This window comes from Littorina saxatilis, linkage group LG6 (assembly GCF_037325665.1).
Source record: "Littorina saxatilis isolate snail1 linkage group LG6, US_GU_Lsax_2.0, whole genome shotgun sequence".
Taxonomy (NCBI): Eukaryota; Metazoa; Mollusca; class Gastropoda; order Littorinimorpha; family Littorinidae; genus Littorina; species Littorina saxatilis.
The window spans coordinates 26,553,915-26,573,374 of record NC_090250.1 but is presented as its reverse complement, the minus strand read 5'-3'; the positions used below and the strand labels follow the sequence as shown (position 1 = coordinate 26,573,374).

General features: G+C 40.6%; 2 protein-coding genes across 2 annotated transcripts in view; one reads left to right on the top strand and one right to left on the bottom strand.

The window, feature by feature from the left end:
- Positions 1-19,460, top strand: part of LOC138968860 (uncharacterized) — a 510,049-nt gene that overhangs the window by 102,603 nt on the left and 387,986 nt on the right. The window lies entirely within an intron of this gene.
- Positions 1-19,460, bottom strand: part of LOC138968849 (tyrosine-protein kinase Btk-like) — a 38,087-nt gene that overhangs the window by 12,584 nt on the left and 6,043 nt on the right. The window contains exons 2-12 of the mRNA XM_070341510.1: positions 15,800-16,072; positions 14,918-15,016; positions 13,170-13,263; positions 12,028-12,171; positions 10,168-10,316; positions 8,388-8,452; positions 6,132-6,191; positions 5,133-5,267; positions 3,679-3,800; positions 2,813-2,881; positions 1,926-1,990 (exon numbers count right to left, since the gene is read on the bottom strand). Coding sequence (XP_070197611.1) covers positions 1,926-1,990; positions 2,813-2,881; positions 3,679-3,800; positions 5,133-5,267; positions 6,132-6,191; positions 8,388-8,452; positions 10,168-10,316; positions 12,028-12,171; positions 13,170-13,263; positions 14,918-15,016; positions 15,800-15,946 — 1,149 coding nt within the window. The 5' untranslated portion in view covers positions 15,947-16,072. The remainder of the gene's footprint in view (positions 1-1,925; positions 1,991-2,812; positions 2,882-3,678; positions 3,801-5,132; positions 5,268-6,131; positions 6,192-8,387; positions 8,453-10,167; positions 10,317-12,027; positions 12,172-13,169; positions 13,264-14,917; positions 15,017-15,799; positions 16,073-19,460) is intronic.

The following is a 19,460-nucleotide window of genomic DNA, read 5'->3' as shown; positions in this document are numbered from 1 at the left end:
TATTATTCCAAGTCACACGGGTATTTTGGTGGACATTTTTATCTAGGCTATGCCTATACAATTTTGCCAGGAAAGACCCTTTTGTCAATCGTGGGATCTTTAACGTGCACACCCCAATGTAGTGTACACGAAGGGACCTCGGTTTTTCGTCTCATCCGAAAGACTAGCACTTGAACCCACCACCTAGGTTAGGAAAGGGGGGAGAAAATTGCTAACGCCCTGACCCAGGGTCGAACTCGCAACCTCTCGCTTCCGAGCGCAAGTGCGTTACCACTCGGCCACCCAGTCCCATGATGATTTTCATTCCAGACAGACCCGCAAAACTATCAGATTGATTATTGTACCTTGCGCAGTTCATACAGAGAGGTCTGATGTTCATACAGACAGGTCTGATGTTCATACACAGAGGTCTGATGTTCATACAGACAGGTCTGATGTTCATACAGACAGGTCTGATGTTCATACAGACAGGTCTGATGTTCATACAGACAGGTCTGATGTTCATACAGACAGGTCTGATGTTCATACAGAGAGGTCTGATGTTCATACAGACAGGTCTGATGTTCATACAGACAGGTCTGATGTTCACACAGACAGGTCTGATGTTCATACAGAGAGGTCTGATGTTCATACACAGAGGTCTGATGTTCATACAGAGAGGTCTGATGTTCATACACAGAGGTCTGATGTTCATACAGACAGGTCTGATGTTCATACAGAGAGGTCTGATGTTCATACAGACAGGTCTGATGTTCATACAGACAGGTCTGATGTTCATACACAGAGGTCTGATGTTCATACACAGAGATCTGATGTTCATACAGAGAGGTCTGATGTTCATACAGACAGGTCTGATGTTGAAACTATTCCAAACAATTAGCATGTGTCGTAGTCTCACTACAACTCGGCTTGACAATAGAAGAGAAATATTGAAAACACACAAGAAATAAAATCACGTTTTTAAGGTAAATTCATGATCACTTCTGGTGATATGCCTTCTAAAAGACAATTTTTTAAAAGAACTCCATTGGGTTTGTATGGGTCGTGGAAGAGTGACCTTTTCTTACAAAACCTCATACAAACATTTGTTGGGCCTGAATCACTAGCAAAGGGTGCGTCAGAAACACGAAACACGCACGTGTTTCTGACACACCCCTCGCTAGTGATTGGCCCCTCCAATGTATGTTTGTACTGTACAAGGTTTTTCAAGAAAAGGTCATTTGCACAAAACCCATACAAACCCGACCCGAGTTATTTTTTAGAATTCATCTATCGAAGCCTTTGTGTTTGTCAAACATATTTTGCTTCTAAAAGCTGAAATTTTCAGACACTAAAACTATCGTATAAAGGAGATGGCATCCGTTTTGAGGTGCGCAAATGTAGAGCTAATTTTCCACCATTAGCTGCTGTCAGTCACAATCATCACTGCTAATATCATTATTTAAGTTCACTCTGCTTTTTTTGTCTGTCTGTAAAAAAAATTAAACATGGGGAAGAAGAAAACTCAAATACTTTGCTGAAATGTAAAAAATGTGAAGGTGCTGGAAAATATATGTTGAAATTCTTGACTTCAGGCGTTTTTTTCTGCTTCTTCTTTTATTAATTTTTATTTTTAAACCTGCAAGACTAGGATAGTAGTGGGTGGTATGTACCCTCTGAGAGAAAGATAAATCAATAAAGCTACAAAAAAGAGACTTTGCAAAATGGAACACACACACACACACACACACACACACACACACACACACACACACACATGAACACACACACAACAGCAGAAATAAAGATTTGTGTAAGTGTCTACCCCTGTCATGAAATCAAAACATAAGAGAAGACAGACCACACAAATAAAACATAGATCGCCCCACAACATGAAGGAAGGAAGCCCGCAGAGCAACAAATACAACGTAACAACAACAACTCACCCCAAAACAGCCAGCCCCAAGTTGTTCGCCAACTGACAAGTCCTTGGGATCAATTTCAAACTGACCTGAAATAATCAAACACTATGATAGTCAAGTTTTGACACAAATTGATGGAGCAACAACCCTCTTAAAGGTAAAGATCCCAAACAACCACAAAATAGTTCAAATAGTTAGATTCTTCTTCTTCTTCTTCTGCGTTCATAGGCTGAAACTCCCATGTACTTGCATGTACACTCGTATTTTATGAACGAGTGGGTTTTCACTTGTACATGTATGACCTTTTGTACCCCGCCAATAAGGCAGCGATACACTGATTTTGGGGATGCATGCTTTTTTGTCTGTGTTTCAATAACCCTCCAAACTCTGACAAGGATTACAGGAACTTTTCTGTCTGTGTTTCAATAACCCTCCAATCTCTGACAAGGATTACAGGAACTTTTTTGTCTGTGTTTCAATAACCCTCCAAACTCTGACAAGGATTACAGGAACTTTTCTGTGCACATTTGGTCTTGTGCTTGTATGTACGGTACACACGAAGGGGGATAAGGCCCTAGCAGGTCTGCACATAAGTTGACCTGGGAGATTGGAAAAATGTCCACCCTCAACCCACCAGGCGCTGCTGGAATTCTAACACTCAACCTTCTGCATAGGAGGCCGGTACCGCGGTGTCTTATCCACTAAGCCACTGTGCACGTCAGTGTGAGGATTCAAGGGAAAGCAACTCTTCTACAAAAAAACATATAAACTTGACAGAGTTATTTCTGAACATGGTCAATTTAGCGACAACACCCTTCTATTTGTCACAGGCACTTCTCAAGAGCAGGCCAGTGTAAAGACCGACCTATTTAAAAATTAAAAAAACATCCAGAAAAGAAAGAAAAGCTTACTGTGTCCAAACCCAGCTGTGGTTGGTTTGGTGGTTCGATGTGGAGGCTCCCTCAGCCTTGTCACCAATCCTTCAAACAGAAAAGCCAGTATGTATTGAAATCAATCACACATGAATCATAAATCAATTTCACAAAACTCGTTAGGAATTTATGCCCCACCTTTGCCCTGCATTTACTCTTAGAAAAATCAATTACGTTCTTTTCTGCTTGCTGATCATGCAATTAGCACTCTCCACACATATCAGGAAAGCTTTCTTTTTTACCTCCTAAAATCTGAATAAGCTGACTGACCAACTAATCATCAGACACTTATGGAAAAATTGAAAACATGTGTCAGGATATTATCTGGAAGAACCCATATGTACATTTTAATCAAAATCTGTCTGGCAGTTTTCTTGGATATGCTCTACACACACACACACACACACACACACACACACACACACACACACACACACACACACTCACACACAAATACATTCACACCCACACCCACACACACACACACACACACACACACACACACACACACACACACACACACACCATCACCATGTCTCAATTCCTAGTCTATTTGAAAAAAATTAGTCAAAACTTGACTGAATGTTAAAACAACACCAACAACAAACAAACAAACAAACAAACAAACAAACAACAACAACAGCAACAACAACATTTACAAACAACAAAAGCCCACATACCTCCAGCGCAACAACAACAACACCAACAACAACACCACCAACACCAGCAACAACAACACCAACAACAACAACACCAACAACAACAACAACAGCAACAACAACAACAGCAACAGCAACAACAACAACAACAGCAACAACATTTACAAACAACAAAAGCCCACGTACCTCCAGCGTTATACTTGTGGTAGTTAATGACATCGGGTATACTCTCAAAGACGTGGTTCTCCGCGATGTAGAAAAAGCCTTGCTGATTCTTCTTGATATGGTAGTGTCTCACTTGGATCCCACTGTTACAATACAATATAATACTATATTATACAATACAACAACACTTTATTATTGCAAAAGAGAAATTACATTGTGGCTGAACACATAATAACATTAAAACACATCAATATAAACAACAATTACACACACACACACAAACATGCACGCATGCTTGCATGCACGCACACACACACACACACACACACACACACACACACACACACACACACACACACACACACACACACGCATATAAAGCACCATTTGAAGTTAAAACATGAACAGTTTTAATCAAAATAAAAAATTTCATATACGGTGGAACACCCTTTTTAAGAATTTCAAAAATATGAACAGATGTGGTCTTAAAAAGGAGGGAGTCTTAAAACAAAGGTAAATTTGCACAGGTTTTGAACAGACAATCTGCAAGAGCAAGTCATAAAGGGTCTTAAAAGGGGCATCCCACTGTACCACACAGGGAAATACCACACAGGGAAATGGCAAATAGCGAAAAAAAAAAAAGCCAGAGACTGTGACAAAACAATACAAGACACACTCTTTATCAACGAGAGTAATAGATAAGTAAGCACAAACAGGGTCAACTAAAAACCAATAGTTATTTATTTATATGGGAGATTTATATAGCGCTTGACGTTCTCTAAGCGCTTTACATATTAATTTCTGCCGTGTGAGATGGAATTTTTTACACAAAATATCACGCATTCACATCGGCCAGTAAATCTCAAGCCATTACGGCGAATATTTACTTTTCACGGGCTATTATTCCAAGTCACATGCCTGTACAATTTTGCCAGGAAAGACCCTTTTGTCAATCGTGGGATCTTTAACGTGCACACCCCAATGTAGTGTACACGAAGGGACCTCGGTTTTTCGTCTCATCCGAAAGACTAGCACTTGAACCCACCACCTGGGCTAGGAAAGGGGGAAGAAAATTGCTTACGCCCCGACCCAGGGTCGAACTCGCAACCTCTCGCTTCCAAACTACCCAGTCCTGATATGATAAATAAAGTAAGATAAGTATGCTTGACTGTCTATCATGATCCTCTTGTTTGAAGACACCACCATAAGCAATAGGCTGCTTGTTGTTTTCCCCTTATGTCAATGTTCATTTCATGAACATGTCAAATATGAATAAAACATTGTGTAAACCAACTGTATGTGCAAAGGAAGTAGAGAGAGAAAGAAAAGGTAGGTAAACATAGAATGAGAGGGGGAGAGACAGAGTGACACACACACACACACACACACACACACACACACACACACACACACACACACACACACACACACACACACACACACACACACATAGACACACACCAAGCTCTACCCACCTCTCCTGTGTGAACAAAGAGAGAGAATACTGTCCCGGTGTGCTGACTGAATCTCGGACCAGAAAACATCCCTCACGTGCGCTCTGCTTCAGAATGCTCTCTGCTTGCGTCCGCGACAGATCCTTGTAGTACCAGCTGCAAAACAATAAGACAATCACACAGTCAAAAATCCAACACACACAGAAACATGTTTTACATTGTTAATATTTGACTGAATCATTTAACGAGGGCAGAGGGTGAGGTTTGTCTCCCAATGTGTGAGTGTGCGTGTGTGTGTGTGTGTGCATGTGTGTGCGCCTGTGTGAGTTCATGCGTGTGTGTCTGTTACAAAAATTTCTCAAAAACGGATTTTCATAAAAATTGGTGCATACATTCTTCAGGACATTTCCTAATAGCGATTTTCTCTGTATTTTGATAGCAATATTTGATGACCTAATTTTCGCAATAAAAAAAGTTGATGAGACACTGTGGAGGTCGAATTTTTATTTTCATTTACCCTGTGCAAGTATCAGTCTAGCACGAAAAGCAGTGGTGACCCCTTCAGGTTACTGCTGATACAGGCATTCTGTTCATGAAGCATTTGCATGTGAAAGTGGGTGCCAAGAGTAGTGCATGTAAACTGCTTCATTTATGGCAAACCAGACACATGAGAAAATGTAGAAAGGCTAAAGAGAAACTTTTTGTGTGTGTCCGAAATATATACATTTCAGAGAAAAGTGTCAATGTTTGAAAAGATTAATCAAAAATGAACACAGACAAAATAGTTGAAAACTATTAGCACTACTACCTACAAGCGAGCAGAGATCAACTTCCTTTCTTGGAATCATTTGATTAAACAAATTGTGCGTGTGTGTGTGTGTGTGTGTGTGCGTGCGTGTTTATTGGTCTTTATATGTGTAGGACTTGAGTGAGTATGCATGCCAGTATGTGAGTGTGTCTGTACATGCACACATATGAATTCAATACATGTATGATCCTTTTCCTGAGAAAAATACTTACTCATAAATTTCTAGGTCAAACTTCTTTTTGACGTAGTTTGACGGTATATAGCCTCTTCTCCTGCAAGTAACAGAAAGAAGAATTGAAAACATAGTCACTGGCTCCTGAGACATGTAAACTGTCTGTTTCTCTTATCTACAAACTCACCTGCTACTCCTGACCCCAATTTTTGTTTACTATGAATACATGTTCTTATCAAAAAGACATGGATTTAAAGCCTTAGATTCATATTTCTCACACACAAAAACAAACAAAAAAACAACCCCACATTAAATACACAGATAAAGAAGCAAACATAAAATCAGACAGAAATACAGTCCCCCCTACAGCTCCCCCTCCCCCTCCTACTGTCAGTGTCCCCCATCACCCCTATCCCCCATTCAACCGTGTACAGACACTGTATACCAACCAACCATGAATTACAGCCACACAGAGAGATACACCAAACCAGACAATTTATTATATCTTGACATTGCCTCTCATTCACTTTATACCTCTCTTACCAAGAACATCCCCCCCCCCCCCCCCCACATTGATTCCTTCCTCCACTTCAACGATACATTCTTTCCCTCTACGTATCAAAGGTCGGTTACTACTTGACTACAAAAAAACGACGGGCGCTGTGGCGGGGTGGTAAGACGTCGGCCTCGTAATCGGAAGGTCGAGGGTTCGAATCCCGGCCGCGGCCGCCTGGTGGGTTAAGAGTGGAGATTTTTCCGATCTCCCAGGTCAACTTGTGTGCAGACCTGCTAGTGACTTATCCCCCTTCGTGTGTACACGCAACCACAAGACCAAGTGCGCACGGAAAAGATCCTGTAATCCATGTCAGAGTTCGGTGGGTTATGGAAACACGAAAATACCCAGCATGCTTCCTCCGAAAGCGGCGTGTGGCTGCCTAAATGGCAGGGTAAAAACGGTCATACACGTAAAATTCCACTCGTGTAAAAACACGAGTGTACATGGGAGTTTCAGCCCACGAACGCAGAAGAAGAAGAAGAAGACTACAAAAAAAACGAAAACCCCATTTAAACTTCCTAAATCTAACTTCAAATTGAAGCTTTTGACATGTCTATAAGACGTCATGCCTGGTTCAAGCTATTTGCACCGTTATTTTTGTGTTAAGAGCCAGATTTTCTACGAAGTCGATGCATTGATTTCAATGCTAGGGAGGTAACTCTTGTTACTCAAAAGCACAAGAAACAAGAAGGGCAAAGCCCATACGACTCACATGCTTTACACATTTTTCCTACCAAAATACATGTGACCTTGACCCAAGGTCAAGGTCATCCAAGGTCATGCAACACAAAGCTGTTAATTCAAGACATAGGAAGTACAATGGTGCTTATTGGCTCTTTCTACCATGAGATATGGTCACTTTTAGTGGTTCACTACCTTATTTTGGTCACATTTCATAAGGGTCAAAGTGACCTTGACCTTGATCATATGTGACCGAATGTGTCTCATGATGAAAGCATAACATGTGCCCCACATAATTTTTAAGTTTGAAACAGTTATCTTCCATAGTTCAGGGTCAAGGTCACTTCAAAATATGTATACAATCCAACTTTGAAGAGCTCCTGTGACCTTGACCTTGAAGCAAGGTAAACCAAACTGGTATCAAAAGATGGGGCTTACTTTGCCCTATATATCATATATAGGTGAGGTATTGAATCTTAAAAACTTCAGAGAAAATGTGAAAAATGTGAAAAATAGCTGTTTTTTAGGCAACATTTATGGCCCCTGCGACCTTGACCTTGAAGCAAGGTCAAGATGCTATGTATGTTTTTTGGGGCCTTGTCATCATACACCATCTTGCCAAATTTGGTACTGATAGACTGAATAGTGTCCAAGAAATATCCAACGTTAAAGTTTTCCGGACGGACGGACGGACGACTCGGGTGAATACATAGACTCACTTTTGCTTCGCATGTGAGTCAAAAATGACGTCATGTGATTAGTGCTTCCACTCCGTTGTAAATCCTCGCACAAACACAAAAATAAAGCCATGAACGGTAAAAGTTGCAGATATAAGTTATGATTTCAAACAAACATGTGACAAAACACTATCTAAGGACAAATTTTCTTATTTTCTGATGGGGTTTTCAGGGTTTTTCGGAGACAAGTAGTACCGCCACATGGGATAACAACATCCTTCCAATTCAACATGTACCAAACATTATCAGCCTGGCTGTTTCCTGTGGTGGTTTACAAGATGGTTTACACATTAAGAAAGAAAGCTTTGATCTGGACGCTCACCCATTCTCGTTCTTGGCCAACCACCAGTGTTCCCTGGAGTTGTCAAGGATCTCGTACTGTTCACCCTGAAACAAGCAAACCAACGTGAAGACTTCTCCTTAACACAAAACAAGTACAGTAGTACCTGCAATGTGTGGACCCTCCAATGAGAGGACACCTCCCTTAAAAGGACACCTTCTCTTGTCCCTTTCTATTTTATCTCTACCAAAGTATACCTGTCATAAAAGGTCACCTTTTGGCTGGCCCCAAGGGTGTCCTTTCATCGCAGGTACCATTGTACATCAATACACTGACAGGGATGTCACCTTTTGGCTGGCCCCAAGGGTGTCCTTTCATCGCAGGTACCACTGTACATCAATACACTGACAGGGATGTCACCTTTTGGCTGGCCCCAAGGGTGTCCTTTCATCGCAGGTACCATTGTACATCAATACACTGACAGGGATGTCACCTTTTGGCTGGCCCCAAGGGTGTCCTTTCATCGCAGGTACCATTGTACATCAATACACTGACAGGGATGTGCAAAGTTACTAGCCCGCCAGAAATGTTGCTGGCCCGGTACAAAATATACCACAAAACAAATGAGTGTTAAATTTCCTTACACAATTAAAACAGCGGTGACATCACGGGAGCCTCGTTTTTGTTACACTAGAACATGGCGATGATTTTGCAGACGACAAAAGCTCCTGCATCTGCAGTGTTTATATGGATTTAAAACTCGATAGTACAACCAAACGTTTTGCATTTGAACAGAATTTTTACTGGCCAGCTGGACAAGCTGCCTGGCGGTGGATATCTAAATCGCCCCTGGCGATCGGGAGAACGATTTGGCCATCCCTGACTAACCTTCAAAAAAGATTTAAACAAATAGCCAACCAACCGACAAAACAAACAATAAACAAATAGTTTCCGTGGGCAATATGCTCACCTCATCAGCCCTAAAAACAGAACAAGCTGGAAATTTAAAACCAGCAAGCCTAAAACAAGAAAGGTTAAGTTTATGGAACGTTTAATAACAGACAAAAGAAAACATTGACCAAAACCTAGATTTATCATTCCTTTAAGTGGATGATTTTTGCAAACCAAGAAATCCAAAAACAAATAGACTGCCAACGTTACAAAATTCACAATAAAAAAAAACAAGAAAGGCATGTTGTTTTAATTATTGACAAAACAAAACAAAATGTTCACAAATATATCAATCCAGCCGTCTTTTAGGTGCACAGTCCAACATTAATGAGACAAAACTTATCTGACAAAATGATCAGCCGCTTGCAGGACGGACACGGGTCAACTTTATGTGCAGACCCAGAGACGGAAGCCATGTCCCACCCCCGTGTCATCACAATGGCACGTAAAAGACCTTGGTCATTCTGCCATAAGTGCAGGTGGCTGAATACACCTAAACACGCAGACACCTGGGTAGCGCGACTCCGTTGCTGCTAGCTTTCCACTGGGAGGAAGCGACCCGAATTTCCCAGCGATGGGACAATAAAGTAATGAGAAATGAGAAATGAGAAATGAGGGAAGACACACGCAAGGCAATGCAACATTTTCTGCAAGTGGCTGAACATTTTCTGCAAGTGGCTGAACATTTTCTGCAAGTGGCTGAACATTTTGTCAGATAAGTTTTGTCTCATGAATGTTTGTCTGTGATCTTAAAAAACTGCTGGGTCGATATATCTGTGAACGGAACGTTTTGCAAATAATTCCAACAACATACCTTTCTTGTTTTTTTATAAAGCAAAGTAAGGTGAAGGCCAAAAGGTGAGTTTCTCACCTTGGACAAGGGCAGGTCCCCTTCTTCCACGGGGTCGTAGTCATAGATGGCGATGTAGACGAGTTTCTCGTTTGTACTGCGGGGCTGGGGGAGAGGGCGTGGTGGCGTATGTTTAGAACGGTTAAGAGGACCAGCCAGGTCGCCGTTGACTGAAAATGATCAAGATAACAGTGAAAATGTACTCACCAGTACCAGAAACATGAACAATTAACATGGACCGGTTTAGCCGATTAGCAGAAAGACAAAGAAGAAATCAGCAAAGAAGAGGACAGACAGCAAATAACGTTATACTAACAAAATAACAAAGTGGGCTGCGTACACAGATTTGATACAAGAGTAACTGCAAACGCTTTCCTGCTTTTGTATACCTAAAAACACTTTATTTTCTGCCATTGTATACATGTGTTTTTGTTAATGTCAGTTGTCACAATGTTCTGAATTGCCTTTCCCATACTGTGAACTTACCAATACATGCATGTAACCTTTTCTGAATAAACAAATTGTGAAGACAAAAAAGAAAGAAAAAAAGAACAAAGTCTAGGAACCAAATGATCTGTACCATCATGCATAGCAGACATGAGAACAGTAAATGACCACAAAGGAAAAATGGCCAGAAAGGCGATCATGTTCCAATTCCAAAACTATATGAAAAATCTTTCACATGAGAACCAAAAATTGTCACAAAGGAGAAAATAAGTTTTTCATATAAACCATATAAAAACTCAACATCTTAGCTGAAGATATGAGAGCAAAACCAGATCAAATAGGAGAAAACAAGGTTTTTCATATCCAAAATCATATGAAAACTCAATATCTTCAACAAAAATAAGAACAGAAACAGACCACAAAGGGAGGTAATATGTTTTCAAAACCCCAAATCATATAAAAAAAAATCAATATCTCTGCTGCAGACATGAGACCAGAAACGACCCAAAAGGAGGAATAGAGGTTTTCAAAATCTAAAATCATATGAAACTTGGTGCTAACTTTGGAGAAAAAAAAGTTAACGACTGACAAATAAGGAAAGTTGGATTGGATTGGATTGGATTGGATAAGATTTACAGTCCAGTGAGGTTACCCTCATGGAAATTCGGGCTGCTTTCTCCCCGGGGAAAGCGAGCTGCCATACATACGGCGCTACCCATATTTTTTTTTTCCTGCATGCGTGTATTCATGTTTCCTGAGACTTAATGCCGTGTGAGATGAAATTCTTTTACTTTATTCCAAGTCCCACGGGTATTTGATGGACATTTTTATCTATGCCTATACAATTTTGCCAGGAAAGACCCTTTTGTCAATCGTGGGATCTTTAACGTGCACACCCCAATGTAGTGTACACGAAGGGACCTCGGTTTTTCGTCTCATCCGAAAGACTAGCACTTGAACCCACCACCTAGGTTAGGAAAGGGGGGAGAAAATTGCGGCCTGACCCAGGCCTGAACACGCAACCTCTCGCTTCCGAGCGCAAGTGCGTTACCACTCGGCCACCCAGTCCCCGTTAACCGTAGTTTTGAAATCAACAAAAATGTTCCATTTCAAAACCAAACAAGAGCTGAAAAACATGAAGAAGCAGGATCTTAAGAAAGGAAAAGTCATAAATTGTGGAGATCTTTAAAAAGAAAAGGGTGGGTGGGTTGTTCTACTTGTACTAAGCAGATCTCCAGGATGAGCGTACAGTGAAACCCCTCTTCTAAGACCTACAAATCGGGAGAAAAAACAAATCTGGTCTTAAAAGGTAGGGAGTCTTAAAATGAGAGTTCTTTTCAGAGGTTGTGAAAAACAGCATAGTCTGAAAAGAGGGGAAGTTTTATATTATGTGTCTTAGAAGGGAGGTTCCCCTGTACATGAAAGACATTTTACCAGACGGTCGTCGTTCACTGGTGGCGACGACACAGCCCACCGCACTCCTGTCCACCTGGTCGCAGCAGTTGAACTTCCCTAGCGACTTGGTCCACACTCCGCGATGATACTTCTCCAGAAATTTGGCGTTCTGGTTGACAGCCTCTGGGGACACAAATGAAGGCAAAGAGAAAAGTTAGAGTGCATGTTTGTCACAAAAACGCATGCTTATGCTCGATATGTAAGGTTTATTTTCAAAGGATAAGGATAAGGATACGATTTCACATAGTCCTGTGAGGTAACTCTCATGGAAATTCGAGCTACTTTCTCAGTGGGAAAAGCAAGCTGCCATAAAGCACGGCACAACCCATTTTTTTCCCCCCCTGCATGTGTGTATTCATGTTTCCAAGCCCTGAGACTATCGCTGTAAACTTGGGATCTTTATCGTGCGCATGCGTGCTCACTGGGGGTGTTTGGACACCGATGCGAGTCTGCACAAAGTTGACTCTGGAAAATAAATCCCTTGCCGAACATGGGGATTGAACCCACGCTGATAGCGACGACTGGTTTTGAAGCCAGCGACACTAAGGCAAACAGTGCAACAGACTGACAGAGATGACAAATGACAAATCTTAATCTAATGAAGGTAATAGAATAATCAGTGGTTTGATGTTTACATGTAGCTATCGCCCTAAAGAGGGGATCACTCTACACTCACACAAAACTAAGACAGAAAGAAACAAAATACCATAAAACATTTAATCAATAAAGTACACAAATGAGTGATATAAGCACATCATTGCAAGAAAAAAGTGTAAATCATTGTCTAAATGTTAGAAGACAGAATGTAGACCTCCCACTAACCCCTCCCCCCCCCTTCAAAAAAATATTAGAATAGATTAAATAAACGATCAAAGAATGAAAGGTAAGGCCAAACAAAAATATATGTTGGATTAGGGTAACTAGACTGACCCGTTTTTTCCCACCGACCCTAACACTTTGTTTTTCATTTCTCAAATTTAAGAAAAAAAGCACAAAAAACTCTGGCACATTTTGCGAACCATACCGAGACTAAAAAAAAAAACCCCGACCTACCGACCCTATTTTGGGGGGGTCATCATATAATTTTGTTTGGCCTAACAGAAATAAAACTAAAAGTTCACCCTTGCGAATGGCCTCGACCCAATCGTGTCGTTCGTCACGACTTGTTGCCACCATGTATAGTGTGTAGAACCCGGAACTTTCTTCATACACCACCTGCACAGAAGAATACAACCAAACATGTCAGTTAAATGCATAATGGAGCAATTAGCACTGACACTCACACACACACATACTCACACACAGACACTCACACACAAACACACATACACTCACTCACACACAGACACTCACACACAAACACACATACACTCACTCACACACACACATACACTCACTCACACACAGACACTCACACACACACACACATACACTCACTGATAACAAGATAACATGGAGACAGAAAAATACAGTGGAACCCCCCTTTTAGGACCCCCCAATTTAAGACTCCCTCCTTTTTAAGACCCTCCTTGCTTAGACTTTCTGTTCATAGCCTCTATAAATTTACCCCTTTTTTAAGACTCCCTCCTTTTTACATTTAGTCAAGTTTTGACTAAAATGGTTTAAAATAGACTGGGAAATTAGAGACGAGGGTATGGCGTATGTGTGGGTGTGTGTGCGTGTAGAGCGATTCAGAGAAAACTACTGGACCAATCTTCATGAAACTAATTTACATGAGAGTTCCTGAGTAGGATATCCTCAGACGCTTTTTTCATTTTTTTGATAAATGTCTTTGATGACGTCATATACGGCTTTTAGTGTAAGTTGAGACCGCACTGTCACGCTCTCAATTTTCAACCAAATTTGTTGAAATTTTGATTAAGCAATCTTTGACGAAGTCCTGACTATGGGATTGCATTGCAGCTTGGAAGATTAAAACATAATTAATGAGTTTGCTCATTTAAGTTGTAATTAAAATCGAATTTTTGCAAACAGATTTTACAATGATTACATCGTATTGTTCATCAAATTCTGAATGAAAAAATATATAGATATATCATGTTTACTCTAAAAATGTGATCACAATTAACGAAAATAGGTAAATTGGGTAATACAAATAAAAGTTTTGAAATCGATCCAAAAATGATTTCATCTTATTCTTTATCATTTCCTGATTGAAACACCATTTAGATATGTTATGGTTGTATTAAAAAAGCTCATAAAGTTAAAAAGAATACAGAAAAGCGAGCTTTCCTGCTAAGTGCAATACGCTTCTGCGCTATACTGGCTTGTCAATTTCACTTTGTTTTCCATGTGAAAACTGTCAGCAATTTCCTTGCCGCGGGGATTGACGAAGCTCTATTGTCTGGGTGAAAAAATGCAGTGCGTTGAGTTTCATTCTGTGAGTTCGACAGATTGACTAAATCAAATGTAGTGATTTTGCCTTACGCCACTTGTTTAGACCTGATTTTCTCAGATTTTACGAGGTCTTAAAAGGGGGGTTCCACTGTATAACCAAAGGTGTCCCCGTTGAATGCATAAAATCTCTTCAAAAACAAACTGTTAGGGCAATTAGCACAGACACTCACACACACACAAGACAATAAAGTAGAAGATGGAAACACAGAGATAAACACAAAAAAAGAATTTGCAGACAAAGATGATATTAGAAATTGACCACAACAGTGAAGAAGAATTAAAAACAAGACAATGATGAAGCAGACAAAGAAGAAGAGGATAATCAATCTTGAGGAAGAAGATGTAATGTGTGTGTGCGTGTGTGCATGCCTATGTGCGTGTGTGCATGCACTTGCATACATGTGTGATTGTAAAAAATAGCCTGTGCTTCCAGGAAAAAGCATCAACTGACCTGAAAAGCATTTTCCTTGTTTTCCAACATGCGTTCATCCACATCTTCAACCACTTTCACTGACCGCAAAAGTATCTCTCCCTTCTTTTTGCCCAGTTTCTGCAAACAAGCAAAACAGCATGAGATCGGAAAAACACCAATAAGCCACGAGCACGTTTAAGAGAAAACAGTAACACAGTTATCCCATACAGATAAGGTTCTAACACACTGAAGGAACATAAAATATTAAACATGCCTTTTGAAACAAAAAATAAGTTCAACCCTACACGAATGATGCACAGGGAATAATTAATTCACAAGGTCAACACAATGACCCTCTTTTGGCTCCTTGAAAGTGAAACTTGGCTCAAGACAAAATTGAGGGTCACAGTATGCAATTCTTCTCAAGGACGAAAGAATGCAAGGAAGTTCTGATCTGCGCAATCATAAAGGTATGTCCAATGGCATAGTTTTAAATTGATATACACACAGTTGCTTGCTAACACTCTCCCATCCCAATCCAAGCCAGATGAACACACACGCACACATGTATACAAACACACTCTCTCTCTCTACTGTTTCCATGTGTCATGCATTTTCGGCATCTATCAGCAATTCATACACCACAGAGACACAAAATCACACACACACAAGCACACCGACACACACACACACAGAATACAGAATCTTTAATTGCCCAAGGTTGGGAATTTGTTACGACAATGACATTGCCGTTAAGAAACATTCAAATCAGCCATATACACCAACACACGCAAAGATCTATACATGATCAAGGACATCAATTTAAAAACGACACTGGACAGCCTTTAAAAATACATCCACTAAAACTAGCAGCATACACTCAAAGCTTCCTCACCTCAAGTCACACACACACACACCCACCTCAGTGCTTTGACCATCATGATACTTGAGGCAGTGCTTGTACAGCACAAAAAAGCGTCGCCTGTAATTCTCCGCGGTTATGCGCCCTTTGTTCTGCGAGCGCTTGTGAAGGGACCCGCACTTCACTATGTCTGAAGAGCTTGCCATGGCTATGGTTTACATCGCATCTTCGATCTTGCACCATAAAATACTGAGTCAGATAGGATGATAGCGACAGCCGGTGTTAAGTTGGTCCAGAACTACTGATTGTGCCGTTGCTGCTTCATTATCTGTCTGCAACAGAAGAATGAAACATCGCGATATAACCTTGAACGGTTGAAAACGACGTTAAACACCAAATAAAGAAAGAAAGAAGAATGAAAAGGCAAGATTAATTTAAAGGCAGTGATTGTGCTCAATATATATGAACTGGCATGAGAAACTACAGTGCATAAAAAGGCAGTGAATTCCTGATGAATACCTTTCCGGCAACAGAAAATAAGAGGTAAAATCAATCAATAATATGTTTGCCAAATCAAAACATGATTCTGGAACATGCATTTCCAGATTCTTACAGTGAAATACCCTGATGAAGGAGTACTATCACTTTTAGTACAAGAAGCCACCCAGTGTTTTATAATGCGGATTCACAGAAGATATATGGATATATATCTCCCCCGATCTGATTACATAATTTTTTACGTGTATGACCATTTTTACCCCGCCATTAATAGGCAGCCATACGCCGCTTTCGGAGGTAATAGCTGATAATCAACTCCAACTAGTCCAAGTCATGTGCAGTTTGATGAGGATGATGTAACTGACAAGGAAACAGGTTAAAAAAAACAAGAGGCGAAGCCTTCAAGGCTCCCGTAAGAAATCGACAAACTAAATAAAGTAACACAAACTAAATCACTCCGTCACACATACACACACACAGTAAGCATAGACATGGTGCAAGAGTGGGAGACGCTAGATCTAGATCTGTCTGTCTGTAGCCTACTTACGAGTTACGGGGACACGACTGCCACTGAGATCGACAGTGCCCTTTCGACAGCGCTTCCTCGTGCAGACACTGAAAACACGCTGTGCAGATCAACCTGTAGGAAATCTCCTTTGGTATCTTCTTTATCTATTTTTTCTGGAGCCGCTACGAAACCGAACAATGTGAAATCATCTTCCCCGAATCGGCGAATGCATCTCGGTTAGAACTGAGAAGTGAATCTATACCACAATCCTTCACGCGATCTGACCTAACCTTGACCCCTGACCTGGTCTACATACCACACACAACACAAATCAGTCACCTGTTTTTACCCCCCCCAAAACCCACCACCACCCGTTTTCTTTGGATACACACTTTATCTACATACGTGCCGACGAAATGTTGATCATTGCTTCAGCTGTTGCTTGGATAATAACCCGGTAAAATTAGTATTTCGGTGTTCAGTCAAATGTTAAAGTTTCTCACACACGCACGCACGCACAGACAGACAAAAGTTAGCATCGCATAGGCTACACTTACGTGAGCCAAAAAAGAACGTTCAACAAGTATGGATGCAAAACATTCACTTTCATCAGATTAGTAATACGATGAATGTAAACTCTCTTCTAAAGTGGAGTGTCAACATTTCAAATAGCATGTTGAATGATTCCAAGTCACGAGAAAAAAAACTAATACATGTACAAGCAGAAAGTATGCTTTTATGACACGATGGGCACTAAAAGAACATCTCTTTGAAAGCAAAATAAGAAGAAAACAATTCCAACAAGAAAATACAGTTGAACCCCCCTTTTAAGACCCCTCAATTTAAGACTGAGCCCTCCTTTTTAAGACCTTTTCTCAGACTTTCTTAACATCGGTAAAATTACCCTCATTTTATTAGACTCCCTCCTTTTTAAGACCCGAATCTTGCAGAGTTTTTGGAAGTCTTAAAAGGGGGGTTCCACTGTAGCTGAAATGAATTCACCATGCCAGGTAAAGCCTTCCTTGTTAAAAATGACTAGACTCAGGAATGAAAGAAGTAAAATAAGTTTCTTTTCAAATAATCGTGACAGGTACCACAGCACTTCCTTGTTGGGGACATTAAACCATAGGTGGAATTACGTACCCTGTGCAAAGTACAGCTTTGATATGAGCATGAGCTGACCATACTTATCACTCTTAATGTAACACATTGGAATCATAGGCTTGCATGAATAAAACTCCCTCAAACACACTCACACACAAACAGAGAAAGTTACACACACAAAAACAGAGAAAGTTACACACACACAGACACACACACAGACGTCTGCCTGAGTTCATGTGTATCTAATTATTTTCTGTAGGCCTGTCTTTCTTTCTGAGTGTGTCCACCAGACAGACGGGCTCTGAAAGAGACAGAGACAGAGAGACAGACAGACAGACATCCCCAGAAATCGGCATATGCTGCCGGAATGGCTGGGTAAAAACAGTCATACTCGTAAAAACATGTTCATGCAAAAACATGAGTGAATGTGGGAGTTTCAGCCCGTGAACGAAGAAGAAGAAAAAGACAGACAGACAGACACAGAGAGAACTCAGAACATTAGGTCAAAAGGAGACAGACATACAGACAGACAGAATACTGTTGAGGCAAACATGTTTGCCTTTTCCTACTCACGACTTGCCTTTAAACCTTAGATTTCAAACAGTACAGAGAAAGCTTGGAATCTGAAGATGCTGTCTTCCTCGCTGGAATTTCGGACAAAACTGATTTATCATACATACTGTACTTGCTATACTATGTTTGTCTTTTTTTCTCACTATGACTATGACAGACCTGTTTACCCCCATAAGTGTTTTGGAGTAATGCTCAGCCCCAAAAATAGTAATCCTGGCACAAAAATAGTAACCATCCAGCATTCGTCGCCAATTACAACGCACATGACAAACGCGAAACGCAATCATGCACATATATATCCATCATTCACAAACAAAACACATCAGTCAGTTTTTGTAGTCATCATAATTTCAAAGAAGATCACATCAAAAGCACATGCATCACTGATTCTTTTTCTTTTGCTCGTAGTAGGCCTTTTTCAGTGTGTCAAGCGCTTCTCTACTGTACTTGCACTTGCCGAATGAGTGAGGGCGAGACTTCACCACTAGAAGGCTATCCAGCGTCTCATCAGACAGACATGATCTCTGGTCAGTCCTGTGCTTTTTCACCCCATTTTGCCATTGAAAAAAACAATGCCAAACATGTGAATTAATTAAAAAAAAATTAAATTAATTTTTTATTTTTTTTTATTTATGAAAATCGTAGTCTTGACACGGATAGCGGAATGGCGTATTTTTTGCAGAAAATCGTAATAAATTACGCCAAAATCGTAAGGGTAAACAGGTCTGCTATGAGTATGATCATCTTTTCAAGAATTGTAATGATTATTTGCACAACTGCTGCAGAGAGAGAGAGAGAGAGAGAGAGAGAGAGAGAGAAGAGAGAGAGAAGAGAGAGAGAGAGAGAGAGAGAGAGAGTCACCTAGACAAAAAGGGAATCACACACACACACACATACAACTCCATGCAATTGCAAAAGTCCTACTGCAATGCTAATGTCTTTGAACAAATAAACCACACAACCATACCATTCTGACATGTATCAGTCCTAATCCTATTAATAAAATTACCCAGCCGGAGGGGAACGGAACAGTCAGT